This window comes from Paroedura picta, chromosome 12 (assembly GCF_049243985.1).
Source record: "Paroedura picta isolate Pp20150507F chromosome 12, Ppicta_v3.0, whole genome shotgun sequence".
Taxonomy (NCBI): domain Eukaryota; kingdom Metazoa; phylum Chordata; class Lepidosauria; order Squamata; family Gekkonidae; genus Paroedura; species Paroedura picta.
The window spans coordinates 26,971,467-26,988,171 of NC_135380.1; the positions used below are offsets into that span (position 1 = coordinate 26,971,467).

At 48.6% G+C, this 16,705-nt stretch overlaps 1 protein-coding gene across 1 annotated transcript in view; it reads right to left on the bottom strand.

Moving 5' to 3' along the window:
• The window catches only part of GFRA2 (GDNF family receptor alpha 2), an 87,165-nt gene that overhangs the window by 34,686 nt on the left and 35,774 nt on the right, over positions 1 to 16,705 (bottom strand). The window contains exon 4 of the mRNA XM_077305865.1: positions 13,769 to 14,114. Coding sequence (XP_077161980.1) covers positions 13,769 to 14,114 — 346 coding nt within the window. The remainder of the gene's footprint in view (positions 1 to 13,768; positions 14,115 to 16,705) is intronic.

Sequence of the window (16,705 nt, forward strand, 5' to 3'; positions counted from 1 at the left end):
AAATAATTGCCCTTGATCTCTCAGAAGCTTTCAATGCCATTAAGATATCCTTCTGGAACCAAATTAGGAGCTCCCAGGACCATGGAGGAGGACAGGAAGGCCTGGAGGATCATTGTCCATGGGGTCATGATGGGTCGGACACGACTTCGCACCTAACAACAACAACAACAAAGACCATGGAGAGTGCTTGCATTATGCTGGCAGGGGCTCATGGTAATTGTAGTCCACGGACATCTGGAGAGTCACATTTGGCCACCCCTGGAGTAGATAATACCAATAGGCCGATGGTCTGACTCAGGACAAGGCAGCTTTGTATGTCCGCACAAACATTTCTCAAGCGCCAAAAGGGATATGGTGAAGAATGACCCAAATGAATCTTTTCCATTGTTGAGGAACCTAATTTCACCATCTTACTATGCCGCCAAGCATGCATGTTGAATAAGGTTACCAATTTCCAGGTGGTAGCTGGAGATCCCCTGGGATCACGACTCCAGGCAACAGAAATCAGTTCACCTGGAGAAAATGGCCACTTTGGAAGATGGATGCTATGAAGAAGAAGAGTTGGTTTTTATACTCCACTTTTCGCTACCCAAAGAAGTCTCAAAGCATCTTATAGTCACCTTCCCCTCCTCTTCCTACAACAGACAGCCTGGGAAGGAGGTGGGGCTGTGAGAAGAGCTCTAACAGGACTGTGACTAGCCCAAGGTCACCCAACTGGCTGCATTATACCCCATTCATGTCCCTGCCCAAACTCCACCGTCCTCAGGCTCCAACCCTAAATTTTCCAAGTATTTCCCAACATAAGTAGAGGCAAAAAGGTATGGCACTCTCTCTCCTTGTGCACTGGATTAGGAATGAATCCTTCCCATAAAATGGTGAGGTGGAGGCTGTATAGTAGTCACTGACCCAGCAGGCAGAGCTCCATGTCCCGCCTGAGGGTTTCAACTCATGCCATTCACCAAGCATTTTAGGGAACAATATCCGTTGGGGAAGGGGGATCTAACAGGACCAAGAGAGCAGCATTTCCCATCATCCTCCAGGAACAAATTCTCAATTCCAGTCTCTTTAGGAGCTAGGCTGGCTCCAAACCAAGAGAGACAGCATTCTTGGAAGCAGGCGGACCTCCCCCCACTAATAAACATCCCTTGACTATCTCCCTCGCCGTGATCAATAGGTAATCCCCAAATGTGGTTTTTGCCCTCATTCCCATGCTCAGACCTGGACCTCTGAGCAGCATCTCCAAGCCCCTCTCGTTATGCAGGGTAATGAGAAAGCTGAATCATGCTGATGTTCTTTCAGAAACTCATCTATTATAAATGACATTTTGCCCACAGAATCCGAGGGTACTGCTGGACTGGGAATCCAGGTCGACACACACACACACACACCACCCCCCACAACCCCTCTCTGACACACAGTACATTTCATCAGCAGCATCTTCTGGGACCGCTTTCCCCACTGAGGTCTCTCTTGGTGGGTGAGGAGGACAGTTAGGGAGTAAAGGAAGAAACGAATGAAAAATGAAGGTCTCTGCCTGCCACTGGAGACTGTCGAAACCAGAGCTTTGTAGAAGACGGGAAATTCTTCTGAGCCAGCAGCAGCGAAGCATGTTAAGACCAGATTATTTGTGGTCCTGATTTGCTGATGCAGGATGAAAAAAAAAAAAATACAGCAAGCTGCAGCTGCTGAAATCAGCTCTTTTCATCCTTTTCCCCTTCTCTTCCTCCTTAGCTGAGGTTATGGTTTTGCAAAAGGGTTTTATATTCTGGGAGCTAAAACCTGTCCGCTGCTATCAGAGCTGTGGTGCAAAGAGCCTGTCAGAAATCTGAGCAGCTGCAGGGGAGACAGGAAAAGCCACGCAAAGGAGAAGGGAGAAGGGAGAAGGGAGGAAGCGCTCCTTCGTCCTGCCACTTTCCCTGCCACAGAGAACTTGACCTGGGCAGCCTTGGGGCCCGGCCTGGCCTTGGCCAAGTCCCTAAGAGCTAGCGATTCATTTGACAATCCGGTCTTTGTTATCTGTTAATGAGAAGCAGCCTTGGGAAGCTTGGAGTTTGCTGAGGGAGGGAGTAGATCTTTTGGAGGTTCCTACTAAGGTTTCTAAACGTGTGCACTGGGAGCTCTTGCCAGCTCTGGTCTTCTGGAGATGTGCAATCACCATTTGGCCTGAGCGGGGCACCATAAAACTGGAACTTCCCCACAGTGCTCTATTCAGATAACATGCTGACCTGGCATATCAGGAGGAGTGGAGTGGGGCACAAGGGTTGCCAACTCCAGGCTGGGAAATCTGTGGAGGTTTGGAGGGTACAGCCTGTGGGGTGGGGCTTGAGGCAGGAGGGCCTCAGCAAGGTAGAATGCAACAGAGTCCACTTTCCCAAGCAGCTCTACAGGAGGAAAAGTAGCCAGAGAGAGAGAGAAAGAGACAGGGACACGGATCTCACTGACCTGTCTCTAGTGCAGTGGTTCTTGACCTGGGGTCGGGACCCCTTTGGGGGCCAAATGACCCTTTCACAGGGGTCACGGCAGAGCAAGCAGCTTGGACAAGTTGTGTGTGTGTGTGTGTGTGTGTGTGTGTATGTGTGTGTGTGTGTGGACCACACAACAGCCTTGCAGGGTAGATCGAAATAGAATGTTTATCTGTCTGGAGCAGCGGAAAAGAGTGAGATCGGCATGGTGGGGCAAGAGGCAGAACTGAACTGAGAAACCTCGGAAAAAAACAATTTATATACAATCATGAACAATGGATCTTGACGCCATTGGTCAGTTTTCGTTTAATTTCTGTGAAAGAACACTTGCATAATATTATGGTTGGGGGTCACCACAACATGAGCAACTGTATTAAAGGGTCGTGGCATTAGGAAGGTTGAGTACCTCTGCCCTAGAGGGTAATTTCCTGTTTCCCCAGTCTCTCTCTCCTCCATCTCTCAAGGCTGCAATGTGATGGAAGGGAGATGCCTCGAGCATCTCTCTCCATCCAACTATTTAGACAAGAATAGGAACCTTACCTTTACCTCTAAGGATGTAGAATTATGTTCTGTAATAAATAGTTCTTATATTTGTTAAGTACCACGTTGGTGAACGTGCCTTTCTTTCTTCGTTGTTTTCTGACCGCGTGCACTCTGTCTCACACTGAGTTACTTGCCGTACGAAAGCACTCTGCTAACTTTCTGGGTATGAAGACCTTTCCAATGCTTAATAGCCTTCAATTTCTCCACTAAAAATTGGGTCCTTCTAGGGCTTCTTTTCTATTCTTTTCTTAAACAGACAGGGCTTCCTTACATGGCCCTTGACATGGAATGCTCATTTTGCCGTGTTCCCCAAATTTCCAAAATGCCAGCAACAAGCAAATCTTCTGCTGTGATCCCACTGCATGATTTTGCAAAAGACTCATGCAAGCAGTTTCTTGCCAGTGATCCTAGAATCTGAAACAAGGAACCAGGAGGGTCTGTTGTCATTTACAGGGCTATTAGGGGACCTGACAATGTGATCCTCGGACAGAGTTGTTCCAGTCTATGCCCACAGAGAGCCACCATAGACAAGCCCTCCTGACACAGAAGAAAAGCCCATATAGGGATCAGCAAGAAGCTGCCTAGAGTCAAGCTTCTCTGCATTTCTTTCTGGCTTTCTTAGCCACTTTGAGCATGCTATTCCCTGAGGTCAGAGGTGAACCTGGGAGAACTAAGTTTGGCCCCATGAAAGGCAAATAGGTCTTGTCACAGAAGAGCTCAGAAGAGACAGTGGCCAAGTGGTGCTGGAGGCTCAGGGAGGTGGAAGGGAGAGTGTTCAAGGGGATCACATGCAAAGGAAGACCGCGGGGCTTCTGTCGTCGTATGTAGAGGTGCTAACTGCCACAAGGACTGACAGCCAGCACAGCATGGTGGTTAGAGGGCCAGAAGAGCATCTGGGAAACCCAGGTTCAAATTCCCACTCTGCCATGAAGCTCGCTGGGTGACCTTGGGCCAGTGCCTCTCAGTCTAAATGACCTCACGAGGTTGTAATGGAAGGGGAGAATGATGAATATTGTCCTAAGATTCTTGAATGAAGGATGGGTTTTAAAGCATGCTGAACAAATAAATAAGAACCATCTCCACTTCTTGAATGGCCGGCTGCAAGCTCAGAAATATGTCTTCCTTTGTTTCTGGTTCCCCTAGCAGAGCTAACTGGCCAGGATCCCGGCTACATTTGGACAGGGTGAGCACTAAGGAAACAAGGGTGGCAGCAGCAAGAGACAAGACAGAAGTCCAAGAGGGAGGGCAACAAGAAAGAGAACATGGATCCAGCAGGTTCACAAACACAGCTGCAGGAGGAGGTGGAGAATGAGAAAGGGAAGAAGAAGGGTTGGGGGGTTTACCCCACTTTTCACTACCTGAAGGAGTCCCCTAAGTGCTTTACAAACAACTTTCCCTTCCTCTTCCCACAAGAGATACTCTGTGAGGTCGGTGGGGCTCTGAGAGAATCATGACCGGCCCAAAGTCACCCAGCTGGCTGCAGGTGGAAGAAGAGTGGAGAGTCAACCCCAGTCCACCAAATTAGAGACTGCCACCTAACAGCTCGCAGTGGCAATCAACTTCTTTCCCCCTCCTAGGGGAGGGATTGCAGAGAACCAGGAAACTTTGGGTATCAAGGAAACAGCTTGCCAAAGGTGCATTGTTCTCAAAGACCCCCCCACACACACACACACACACACACTTCTCTTGCCCCATCACTCTTCTTAGCCCACCTCTTGGGGCTGAGATGCTGTTCATATTCCTATTCCTAAAGTCTTTGATCGGAAGGAATCTGCTAGCAGACACCTTTCAGCTATGGCGAGAAGCGAGTGCTTCTAAAAGCTAACGGAGAGAAGCAGCAATTTCCAGAGAGAGGCAGAGAGAAAGAGAAAGAGTAAGCAGTTGGCTGGAAGTCGCTCCCTAAGGCCTGGTGGAAGGGGGTGTGAAAAGAGAGACGGGGAGAGTTTACAAAGTCGTTCCAAGATCGACCTCTCTGACAAGACCACAGCTGTATAAAACAGGGTGGGAAATGCACCAAGTAAAAGATCAAACCCACACTCTGGAGGCGACAGCTTTTCCTAAACATGTTCTCTCCTTTAGAAGTTTTGCTTCCCAGTTCAGCTGCTCTCTCCTTTGGGACTTCAAAACTTTTGTAAAGAATCTACTCTTTGTAAAGAATCTACTGCTGTTTCCCACCCCCCCCCCCTGCTTAAATTAACATCACATTCCGTCAAGGGCTTTAAGCAGCGTGCCGGATTCTTTTTTTGTCATTGTTTCTTCCCCCCTCCCCCCACGCCTGTTTTCTCGTGTTGTTTGTCAGACTTTGTCCTGCATGTGAGATAACAGCGGAAAATCTCTATTTAAAGGTTCTCCAATTACAGCTCATCTTTTCCTCCATTAGCACTGATGTTGGAGGCTTAATTACCTCCCCATCTCTCCTTGTGACGCTATCATGGCTGTTTGTCGACTGCCTTTGGAATTCAATTTTTGTGCTTTCAGACCTGTGAGCAGGCCAGAGAAATGAGAACCATGAAGACGCCTGAATGAGCCAAGACATGCAAGCAAAACCCTGGGGTTTTTCTTTTTGCTTGTCCCGACCCTGGGGTTTGGACCCCCCTGCAACACTCGTGGAGTCTCACTGCATAAACTGACTCATGCCTCCCCTGTTCCCCCAGCATTGTGTCCCCATGGGCCAGTGGACCCCCAACAATTTCATGGAGGTCAAAGGGAGGGAGAAATAAATCAACTGCCCTTCCCCTCTGTAACAAGCAGAAAGAGTACAAGTTCTACAGCTGCTTCCTGGGTCAAATTTAAAAGGAATTTTTCGGCATTGTCAAGACGACCTGATTTATTGTAGAAGAGGCTGGCATGTCATACATACAGGGTCCCTTTCATTCAGATGCATCAAGTATGACCTCAGCGTACATGCAGGGACACAGAGAAAGAAATGAGGATGAAAAGAATTGGAATGCACTTCCTCACTTAGATCCACCAGGAGGTTTCTGGGAGCGAAAGGGATTTCCACTTGTGAAATTCCGTCTCCCTCTGCCATTGCAGTCCAACATGTCCCTGCCTCATATACTATTCCTGGGAGACAGACAGGGTTACAAGCCTCCAAGTGGAATGGACAACAGGGATCAGTTCCCATGGAGAAAATAGATTCTTTGGAGGCATTGTACCCTGCTGAGGTCCATCTCCTCCTCCAACTACACCCTCCTGAAGTCCAGCCCCAAATCCTCAGGAATTTCCCAACAAACTGTTAGCAACCCAAGGGACAGGAGATTCCCTCAGGACAGTATGAAGGGAGAAATTGATGGAAATCATGCCCCTTTGCATGCAGGACCAGCCCATGGGTGTTTGGTGGCCCTTGACATTCCCCACACCAAGAACCAGATTCCAGGTACATATGGAGACAAGCAGGCAAGGAGCCACTGCTGTCAGCAGAGCAGCATGAAGTCAGTGGTCACCTGGTCTTCCTTTCTTCCTCTCTCCCTCTTTCATGGAGGCAAGGTGGGCATGGGCAAGGGAAGACACATCAGGCAAGCATGTCCTGGCCTCCAAGACCACTGGTGATCATGCAGTGCAGCAGTGCTAGGGGCAATGGCAGTGCTGGAACTACAACTTACTGTGGCTGATCCAGCCTCAGCCAGGACTTCTCCTGAGCCTCTTTGGCATCTGCCTCTTCCACCCCAGCAATCTAAGCCATGGCCTAGGTCTACCTTCTAGATGGGCCAGTTCTGCCTACATGTGTGTTAATTCTCCAGTAGATTCAGGCCCTGGCCTTACGCTTCATGGCCTTTTAAGTCCTGAAGGCACAAGAAGCCTCATGTTGGTTTACGCAGCCACAGGTTGACATGGCCTCCCTCCACATTCCCCAACCCCCTTTCCACAGTCTCCATCCGGCTTTTATTTGGAGTTGTTTTCTTAAAATCATAAAGGCAACAGAGTGGCAGGCCATGTTTACAGGAACAGTTACTTCAATTTAATAAGCTCTTAATGCTCTTTAACTCCTACTCTGTTCTCAGCAAGAGGCACAGACGGACACTTCTAAGAGAAATTTTACTCAATATTATATTTGTATTCAGCTCTTTCTGGAAGAGGCTATCATCAACAGTCTCGGGGAGGGGATTTTTCCCCTCTCCCCAACTTTGTAAAGAAGGTTCAGCCAACAGTGACTGGCTCAAGGAAAGCCAATGAGCTGTCCAGCCAAGCAGGGATGCAAACCTAGACCTCCTCTTCCAAGGCACCCTATCAGCTCTGGACAAAAAGACCACACCAGAACCAGAACCAGAACCTTCAATTATGGGTTCACAGCGGAGCTTAAAACAGATGAGTCCAGCAACTGTAGCTCAGTGCATGTTGATGGACTTTTCTACCCCTGTTCGGATTGCCTCTGTAGAAAGGCCAATTCTGGCCATCCTTACAGGTCTGCTCCAAATATGTTCATTCTTGATGAGAAGCAATGTGGACAATGGGTTCTCCAGCATAATGATGTGCCCTCCTCAATGCTGTCAAGTCACAACTGACTGACGGTGAGCCCGGCTTTCAAGGGGCTTTCAAGGCAAGTGAGAAGCAGAAGTGGTTTGCCATTGCCTGCTTCTGCAGAGCTTTTCCTGGTGGTCACTTCCCAATACCTACTTGGCTTCTGAGAACTGATAAGACTGGATGATGCCATGCCACCTTCCCACCCCACCTTCTCTATATGGGTATGTTAATGTTGCCCTTTTTGGACTTGATTCTTATGTGCTCTTTGAATCGATGAGCAGATTTCCCACCTGCTCCAAGAACTGTCACATTCTACAAGAAACATGCAAGCAATAGGCATTGTCATGCAGGGCCAAGCACCACAATTAAACATCTCTCAGACGTTTCTGTCACATGTATAGGCTGTTAATATGGGAGGGAATCTAAAACAAGATACAGCAAAGGTGCATGTATGGGTCAATAAATGCCTTCAACTAGTGCCAAATCTTAATACGCCTAGCCCCAGGCCAATAGATGAGTGAAGGGGCTTTCTTTATTAGGGTGCCACAACCAAAAAGGCCTGGTCTTGCAGAGTTCACTTCTGATAGTTGGGTGAGTGGAGGACAGTGGAGCAAGGCCTCCTATCAGACTAGAGAGTGAGAAACCCAAAACAGACATTGTCATCCCCTTAGAAAAGGGCCTTTTCATGCCTACTTCTCTGCCATCCAACACCTATACCAGCTGTCTACATTCATCAGCTAGAATCAATAAGACACCAGGGACAATCGCTAGAGATTTATGGAAATGAAGGAACAGGATTTTTTCAACAACTTCTCCTCTACCAGATGCTAACAGGAAATGGGGAGAGTGAGCACAAAGCAAGAGAACCGACTCAGTAACGACCCGCATTTGTATGAACCAAGGCATGAAAGCCAGGGTAAGAGCAGAGGTCCCAGATGGCCATCCCAGGAGGAGTTCCTCTGCCTGCAGATTCAGACTCCATTACCTTCCCTCTTTCATTCATTCCCAGCATGACAGGCCAGGGGCTGGCTGGCAGTACCCGCTGCCCTCCTGAGACGAAGGCTGGACAGACCGCTGATTAAAGAGTCAGGAGACTTCAGGCAGCCAGAGAAAGAGACGACCAAAATCATATAGACAAGGGCGAGCTGGAGACCCAAATACGCCAAGACAAGACTCGTGCTAATGATGCTTCTTCCTCGCCCAGCACTTTGACACTCTTTTTAACAGCGTTTGTGATTCTTATCTCTCTGATCTCTTCCGGCACACTCTACTGTGTCTGGTCCAAGCCCTGCATAACATGACCTCCCCCTCCCAACATACTGGGGCTGACTCCCTTCCTCAGAGCTCCTGGAGTCTCCACTCGCCTGCATTCAGCAGCAGCAGATTCGGCTTCCCAAACCACAACCCTCCACAGCCGGCTCATTCGCTGCAAAATTGCTGAGGCGCTCCCATGGAGGGACCCTCGGAGAGCACCAGAGCGAGAACATCAACTGCCTACGGCCAGGGCCGAGGCAATCAGCAGCACAAGCCTCTCGCACCAACTTCCCCTCCGCTGTGTTCTATCAAGAAGTCACCGGCAATCACCGTGGAGCATTAACGGCACTGTAGGGACCCCACGCAGACAGGGGAGCACTGGCCCAGGGCCAGAAGAAGAGCGACACACAACCCAAGTAAGCTACAGATTATGTGGGGCCTCCCCATACAAAAGGGTTACTCAGTTTCACTGTTGAAACCATCTTTGAGGCAATGGCAGGGGCTTTCAAAGCATCACAGGGTTTAGGGCAGGGGTGGTCAAATGTGGCCCTCCAGATGTCCATGGACTACAATTCCCATGAGCCTCTGCCAGCCAACGCTGGCAGGGACTCATGGGAATTGTAGTCCATTGACATCTGGAGGGCCACCGTTTGACCACCCCTGGTTTAGGGCTTCATCTGGCCCTGTCAGTGGCTCTGAACCACAGCCTCTCACCCAGCACCCTGGCCAGTGGGGGGCAGATTGTCTAGGGCAGCAGGTGCAAATGTGGGACCCACGATCCCCATGTGTCTCCTGGTGCTCACTGACTTCTTGAGACTTGCGGTTGAAATCCTGACGTTCTTGAACCAGCGGGAAGTAGGGAGCCAGCATGGTGTAGAGAGCCAGTGTGGGGGCAGTGGTTAAGAGCAGCAACCTCTAATCTGGAGAACCAGGTTTGTTTCCCCATTCCTCCACAAAAGCCAACCAGGTGACCTTGGGCCAGTCACAGTTCTCTTGCAGCTCTCTCAGCTCTCTCAGCTGCACCTACCTCACAGGGTGTCTGTTGTGGGGAGAGGGAAGGTAGGCAATTGTAAGCCACTTTGAGACCCCTTTGAGTAGTGAAAAGCAGGGTACAAAAAAATCTCTACTTTTTCTTGACTGAAACAGGGATTAAAATGGGGGCCTTCAGGCTAGGCAGGCTGACAAGGCAAGTGCTGAGCTCATGCTGGGCAGGCATGCCACAGGTAGGTACCTTGAGCTTGGCCAGGGTCACAGATGTTCTGATGTCTCCACCCTTGGCAAGCCTCTCTCTGGGGCCACAAAAGGAGCAAGCCCTTCCCTTTCTTTGCAACCTGAAGTCAAACAGCAGCAAATGAAAGAGCTGGCCCTTACTTTTCATTGCCTCCAGGTAGCATTTTAGAACAGGCATCTGCCTCCAGTTGTAGGAAGATGCTGGGCTTGGAACCCCCATCCCATGGCAGATGTTGCGGTGGCACCTGCCAACCTTTACCCTTGCTCCAAAAATTCCCACAGACCTTACCAGCATGGGTGCCACCTGTCTAGGGAATGGAACAGAGGTATGTGCTTGCCAAGATAACCTCTGGGGGCTCAGGCAGGAGTGCTGGAGTTCAGGTTCTGCATGGCTGAACAATGAGCCATGGATCCCTGAGGTTCTTCTCTGACATGGGTCTCAGTGCCAGAGTCCAGGCCAGCAGCAAAGCTGTGAAGCAATAAGAAATGCCTCCCGGAGAATGTACAGAATGCATGGCCCTTGCTCCTGAGTCAATGCCCTAACTAGGGCCCAAGCATTTGGTTCAGTGACCTGAACTCTGGCAATTATCTGTGTGTCAAGTAATCACTTCCTTCATGAGGCTTCAGTAAAAACCAAGAGGGTGCCGATCAGGAAATGGCTGGCCACTGGAGGTCTAGAAAGGAAGGGCAAGAAACACCGGCAGAGTCTGAAGAAGAGATTTATTATTCCACTGCTCCTTTTAAAGCACTTTGAACATATGCAAAAAGGGCTTCGGAGAGCTAAATTGCCCCCTTCACTATTATTCCCATTTTAAGCATGATGAAATGGGAGCTGAGAGATGATAACATGCCTTTGGCTTTCAGGATCTTAGCTTGGGTCGCAAAAGTTGGACATTTCTTCACGGAACCGCACGGGTTCCTGTTAGCTATAGGCCATTTTCCAGAACAACTGCCCAGCCAGCTGGTTAACTGATTGATTCGAAATCTATAACAATAAGACGGCTAACTCTTATACCAGTTCTTAATACTCTTTAAGCAAACAGAGATGATTTCTTCTCTCCCCCCCCCCCCAACCAAGCCCAAGCCAAGAGCATTAAGAACTCCCCTTGATGGGAGACTGGCGCACTCAGCTGTTTTCATATTGTGAAATCAGCACAAAGGCTGACAGGATCCAGGTGCTCTCCGCTGCAGCTCCTCTGCTCATCCCCTGCATGTACAAATCCATCTCCTACCACCAACACTGCAGTGCCGGCTCCAACATAAAGCCACCGGCGTGAACACACTTCCTAGTATCCTGAGAAGCACCTTCTGGCCATAGTGAAGCTGCAGCGGTCTCTGCCCTGCAAAGGTGCTCTCTCACCAGCTCTTCTCATGGGTCAACTCCATTTCCTAATTCTGGAAGAGGAAATCCCACCATGCTATGTCCTCCCCGGGGTTCACACTTCCCAAAGGCACCTCCTTTCCCCCCTTGCTGCTCAAATGCATCCAGAGCAGCGAATGTCGAAGGAGGCGACAGGTTCGAACGCCTGCAAACAGAAAGTGGCCATTAATTTGGCTCCCGCGCACAGCTGGCCGAGAATCTTTTATTCATAGACTCTGGCTTACAGCATTACTATTTGATGAAAAGCTGCATTCAGGAGAATCGAAAGTGTTCATTGAGATGGAGTGGATCCAGCGTGGCCCTATTTGTCCACGCAGACTTGGTGCTGGGCATGGTACGCAGCCCTTCGCCCCTTGATATATTAACCTGATCTTTAGAGGATCAGTCCTCGTTATTGTGCTGAGCAAACATCTCGCCCGACAAAACAGCCACTCATGGTGGAACTTGCATGGTGCTCTGCAGATATGCAGACCACAAAGACCAGAGGAATTGGCCTCTGCCTCAGGGGGGAGCCAGCAGCCCTGGACCTTCGCTTCCTTTGCTAAACTAAATGTCAGGGGAGCATTGTCCAAAGCCTTCCACCACTTTCCAGTGCCCTTCTGTCCCCAGAAGCACCAGCTTACTCTCGGGAGAACAGAGTTTTAAAAATCAAAAGGTCCCCTTGCAGCCCCTTCACAGAACCTGGCTGAAGAGGTCAGGAACCCAGATTTTGTGTGGGGTGGGAGCAGGTGAAGGGTGCAGCCACAGCTGCTTATGTCAGTCCAAATGGCCTTGGTTTGTTTAATTTCCTGAGACACAACCTAGAGCAGGGGTAGTCAAGCTGTGGTCCTCCAGATGTGCGTGGACTACAATTCCCATGAGCCCCAGCCAGCATTCGCTGGCAGGGGCTCATGGGAATTGTAGTCCACGCACATCTGGAGGACCACAGCTTGACTACCCCTGACCTAGAGGATGCAAGCTTCTTGAGGAATAACCCCAGCTTCTTGGGTCCCCTTGAGCAGAGATTCATGCATCCGTTCCCTCCTCCTGCCTCCAGGCAGTCATGGCCTAAGCCAACTTGTAGTAACAGAAACACCAAAGAGCTCTGTGGCATCCTACTATGCCACAAATTAGGAAGACATATTCATGTGTTACACGTACATCCTGCATGTACGTGCTTACATATGTTTGTATGAAAGAGCCAACATGCATTCACTTCAACAGTGAAAGCAGGGGGCAATCATGTAGGCTGCACAGGGCCTGCAGGTCACATGAGATATGTGTAAAGAAAAATCAAGTGGACTCTGTACATGGATTGCTTATGCATTCCCTGTAACTTGTGTGGAGAGAAAATAGTTTCATAACAAAAGGCAGGATAGAGAAACCCCAAAGGATACATTAAACAACGTGGCCACTGTCTTAAAAGCTGGGATCTGCCAACCCCTTTGCAGCTATTTTAAAATTATTTTAAAGAGTTTTTGCCACAAAAAGCAATTCTTCATCGGTGAGAGTTTTTGGGTTAACATTGCTTAATTATCTTTTGTCTTGGAAACAAGCATCATGGTTCAAGGGTGTTCTGGATACTCTCTCGCATATTTTAACAAAACTCGAAGGTTTTTAGACAATTAACGGCCCCCAGGAGGAACTATGCTTCGTGGAACCTGGCTTAGCAACCATCTACCCTTGCCTCCTGAGAGACCTCAAGCAGATGGCTGCCAACTAAGTGGGCCCAGTTTCCAGAGACAATGCCCAATTCCCTCAAGGTGCAGCTTGGAACAATTATGAACACGGATCCTATATTCTTTGTTCCAACGAGTGTGTGGGGAGAGAGACATCTCCACATTTTGAGCATTATCCTTTGCCTTATGTGCAAGCAGGATGAACATGTTCTTACAAAAGGGATGGCTACCGCTCAGTGGTAGAATATATACTTTAGATCAAAGCCATGACATCTCAAGAGAAAGGATGGGAATTGCAAAAGCTGAGCTGGAGATCCCAGTTGCAACAAGTTTTGCCTTGCAACAAGACCCTTGGGAACAGATGAAGCATTTGGAAGTCAAAGCAGGATCTGAATTGGTACCAGCCTACGCAGCAACCCAGAAGATCTATATGTGGATCTACCTTCACCTCATTTTCCATTTACGAAGTAAAATGACCATTTCCCTCTCCTACTTCCACAAGATTCCACAGCCTTACTTTCATCCTCCGCCAGCATAGCACAATGTCTTGCAAGCACACCCTTTGCACACCCTTTGCAATGTCTTGCAAGCACACCATAAAACGAGCCTCAAAATCGAATTACTCATCTCATGATTTCACAGTCTTGCAGACAAAGGTCCCCCCAAACCAAAATCAATTCAAATCACAAACAGCCAACGCAGAAACACCCCCGCTGACCAGCAAGCCCAGAACAAAGCAACTATCAATGGAAGAAAGAAACGGAGACAATCCTCACCGACAAAGTGGGTCTGACCGACACTGGTTCCGGAGGTCCAAGCAGTTTGGCTTTTCTTTGTCCTCATAGGAGCAGTCAGGGACAATCGTTTGCCGACGGCGCTCAGCACAGGCCTGGTCCTTGCAAGAACAGAAGAGCATCCGATAGGTATACTCGCTGGGCACGCGGTCAAAAAACTGGCGCAGGGCTTTGTGGCACTTGCGGCGGTTGCAACGGTAGGTGTCGTAGGACTTGTTGCAGGTAGAGATGTAGCCTGAACGGAGCCTCTTGCAGTTGTCATTCAGGTTACAGGCTTTGGCTGCATCTAGGCAGTGGTTACTTTTGGAGTTGGCGGCAGGATCCATTCCTGTCCAAGAAGAAGAGTGAGTTATGGAAGGGTCAGTCGGAGGAGCACATGGCAACACATGGGACCTGAGGGGGGGGGCTACAGGTAGGCTTCAAATGGCTATGAATGACAGAAGCACATAGGGCCACTGAGAGGCAGGGATGGGAGGGGACAAAATCCTAGGGGCTCCAGTCAACCATAAGGGCAACTGAGCTGGTGCTATGCTGTTTTCAGAATACATCACATTTTATTTCTACAGAAGACCTGCCCTGCAGCCTTTCTCAGCTTTTTTACCATTGAGAAACTCCTGAAACATTCTCTAGGCTTCAAGAAACCCCAGAAATTATGTGATTGTGTAGAATATGGTTGGGAAGCAGAGCTCTGTACATATCCACCTAGGGTGACTCCTCTTCCCACCCCCTCCAGGCCCATCATTGGCCATTTTACGGGGGGCAGATTAACATGACCATATATCATCCGATAAATGTTTAACAAATTCATATAATTAACTCCCATCCATCCAGGAAACCCTTCCAGGGCCATCAAGAAACCCCTGGGTGTCATGAAACCCTGGCTGAGAAAGCCTGCACCAAGGGCACGAGGAAGGCAGAGCACAGTAAACAGCAATAGTTCTGCTTTTGGCTAGCTGTGCATTTCTGCAAAGCTTACTCTGGGGAGGGGGGTGCAAAAAGCTGTCAAGTCCCAGCCCCAAGAGGTTTTCAAGGCAAGTGATGAAACAGAGATGGTTTGCAATTGCTTTTCCCTGCAAAGTCTTCCTTGGTGTTCTCCCATCCAAGTACCAGATTGGTGCAGTGGCGAGAAGTGCGGACTTCTAATCTGGCGAGCTGGGTTTGATTCCCCGCTCCCCCACATGCAGCCAGCTGGGTGACCTTGGGCTCGCCACAGCACTGATAAAACTGTTCTGACCAAGCAGTGATATCAGGGCTCTCTCAGCCTCACCTACCTCCCAGGGGAGAGGAGAGAGAAGGTGAATGTAAACCGCTTTGAGATTCCTTTGGGTAGAGAAAAGCAGCATATGAGAACCAACTCTTCTTCTCCTACCAGTCCTGCTTAGCTGCTGACATCTGATAAGATCAGGCTATATTATACCATTCCATATCCCCCAAAGTTTACTACAAGGAAGCAAATGTTTGCATATCCTGTTAAACCCATCAACTAAACCAGCAGTGGGGCAAGGCAAGGCAAGGCAAGGCAAGGGAAGACCAGCCAGCACAGCTCACGGCTACAAGAATCACTGCCAGGCTGCAGCCTCCTAACAATGTTGTTTTCAGCTGTCTGATTCCCTCTTCCTTTCCTTCTTCCCAACTCCACAGTTTTGTCTACTCAGCCTGTTACCGCACTGGGAAAACAATACCTTCCCTCTTTTCTTCATTCGTCTTCCTCTTTCTCATACTTTTCCCCTTCCTTTGTTTCATTCTTACTTTCATGATATCCCTTGGTTTCTCTTTCCCCTCTTCTTCTCCCATCTCTTACTTGTCAGCCTTGGCCTCAGCTACTTCTCATCCCTGCTGGCAACTTAAAACTTCCTTAATAGCAGTGTAGCAGCAAATTCTTATTACTATGAATGGAAGCGGGGGAAGGGGGAGTTAATATTTTCCCCATGATATATCAAAGTAGTAAACAGATGCTTCCCCCTGCCCTTAAACATGCACGGCAGCAAAATGTTAATCTGCCTCAGTGGTTATACACACGATATGGAAGTTAGGACTTCTTCTCCACCCCACTGCCCCAATTAGATTTAATTACATTTTAAGCACTGTACAGGCGGTGGGTTTTTGTTGTACTGATGTAACATCTAATATCCCTTTGTAAGTGCTGCATTGCTGCTGTGAACATTACGTTTCTAGTTATGTGACAAATGACATAATCGTTTTAAGAAAATATATCAGCAAAATCAATCCCAGTGACCCAGGACTTCTCATCCAGCGCCAGCTCCTAATTAGTGTGCACCAGCCTTTCTGCTAGGAAAAGGTAAACTGAAATAGATTTCTTGCTGATTTACTAAAGATTTATTGTGATATGAAGTTTTTGTGAACTACAGCCTATTTTCTCAGATGTATCCTATATTGGCACATCTTCAATCTCTCTCTCTCTCTCTCTCTCTCTCTCTCTTTCTATTTGTGCATTTATAAAGTGTCACCAAATCACAGTCAACTTATGGTGACCCCAGCAAGGAGCATTTAAGGCAAGTGAGAAGCAGTAGTTTGCCTTCCTCTGCAGAGTCATCGTTGGTGGTTTCCTTTCCAAGTGCTGACCCTGCGAGGTTTCCAAGATCTGACAAAATTGGCCTATTCCGTGCTGCCTTGCCTCCCATCTACGCATGTACAAATATAAAATTACAAAATTAGACACATGGTTTGGATCAGAGTCATACTGACATGCGGGTGGTGGGATCTTTGTCCAGAGGCCCATTGTGGCTCTCCACAGCCCTGTCAAACTAACAATGGAACTGGTTGTTTTGGGAGTGAAAAACTCTCCTTCTTTAGAAGCTGGAAGGGAATGGCATGGTGAGCACCCGCTTACTTTTCTCTGATCCACAGACAACAGCAAATCATTCCTCTTTGGGAAGGAGCAGGTCCAGCTACTCCAAT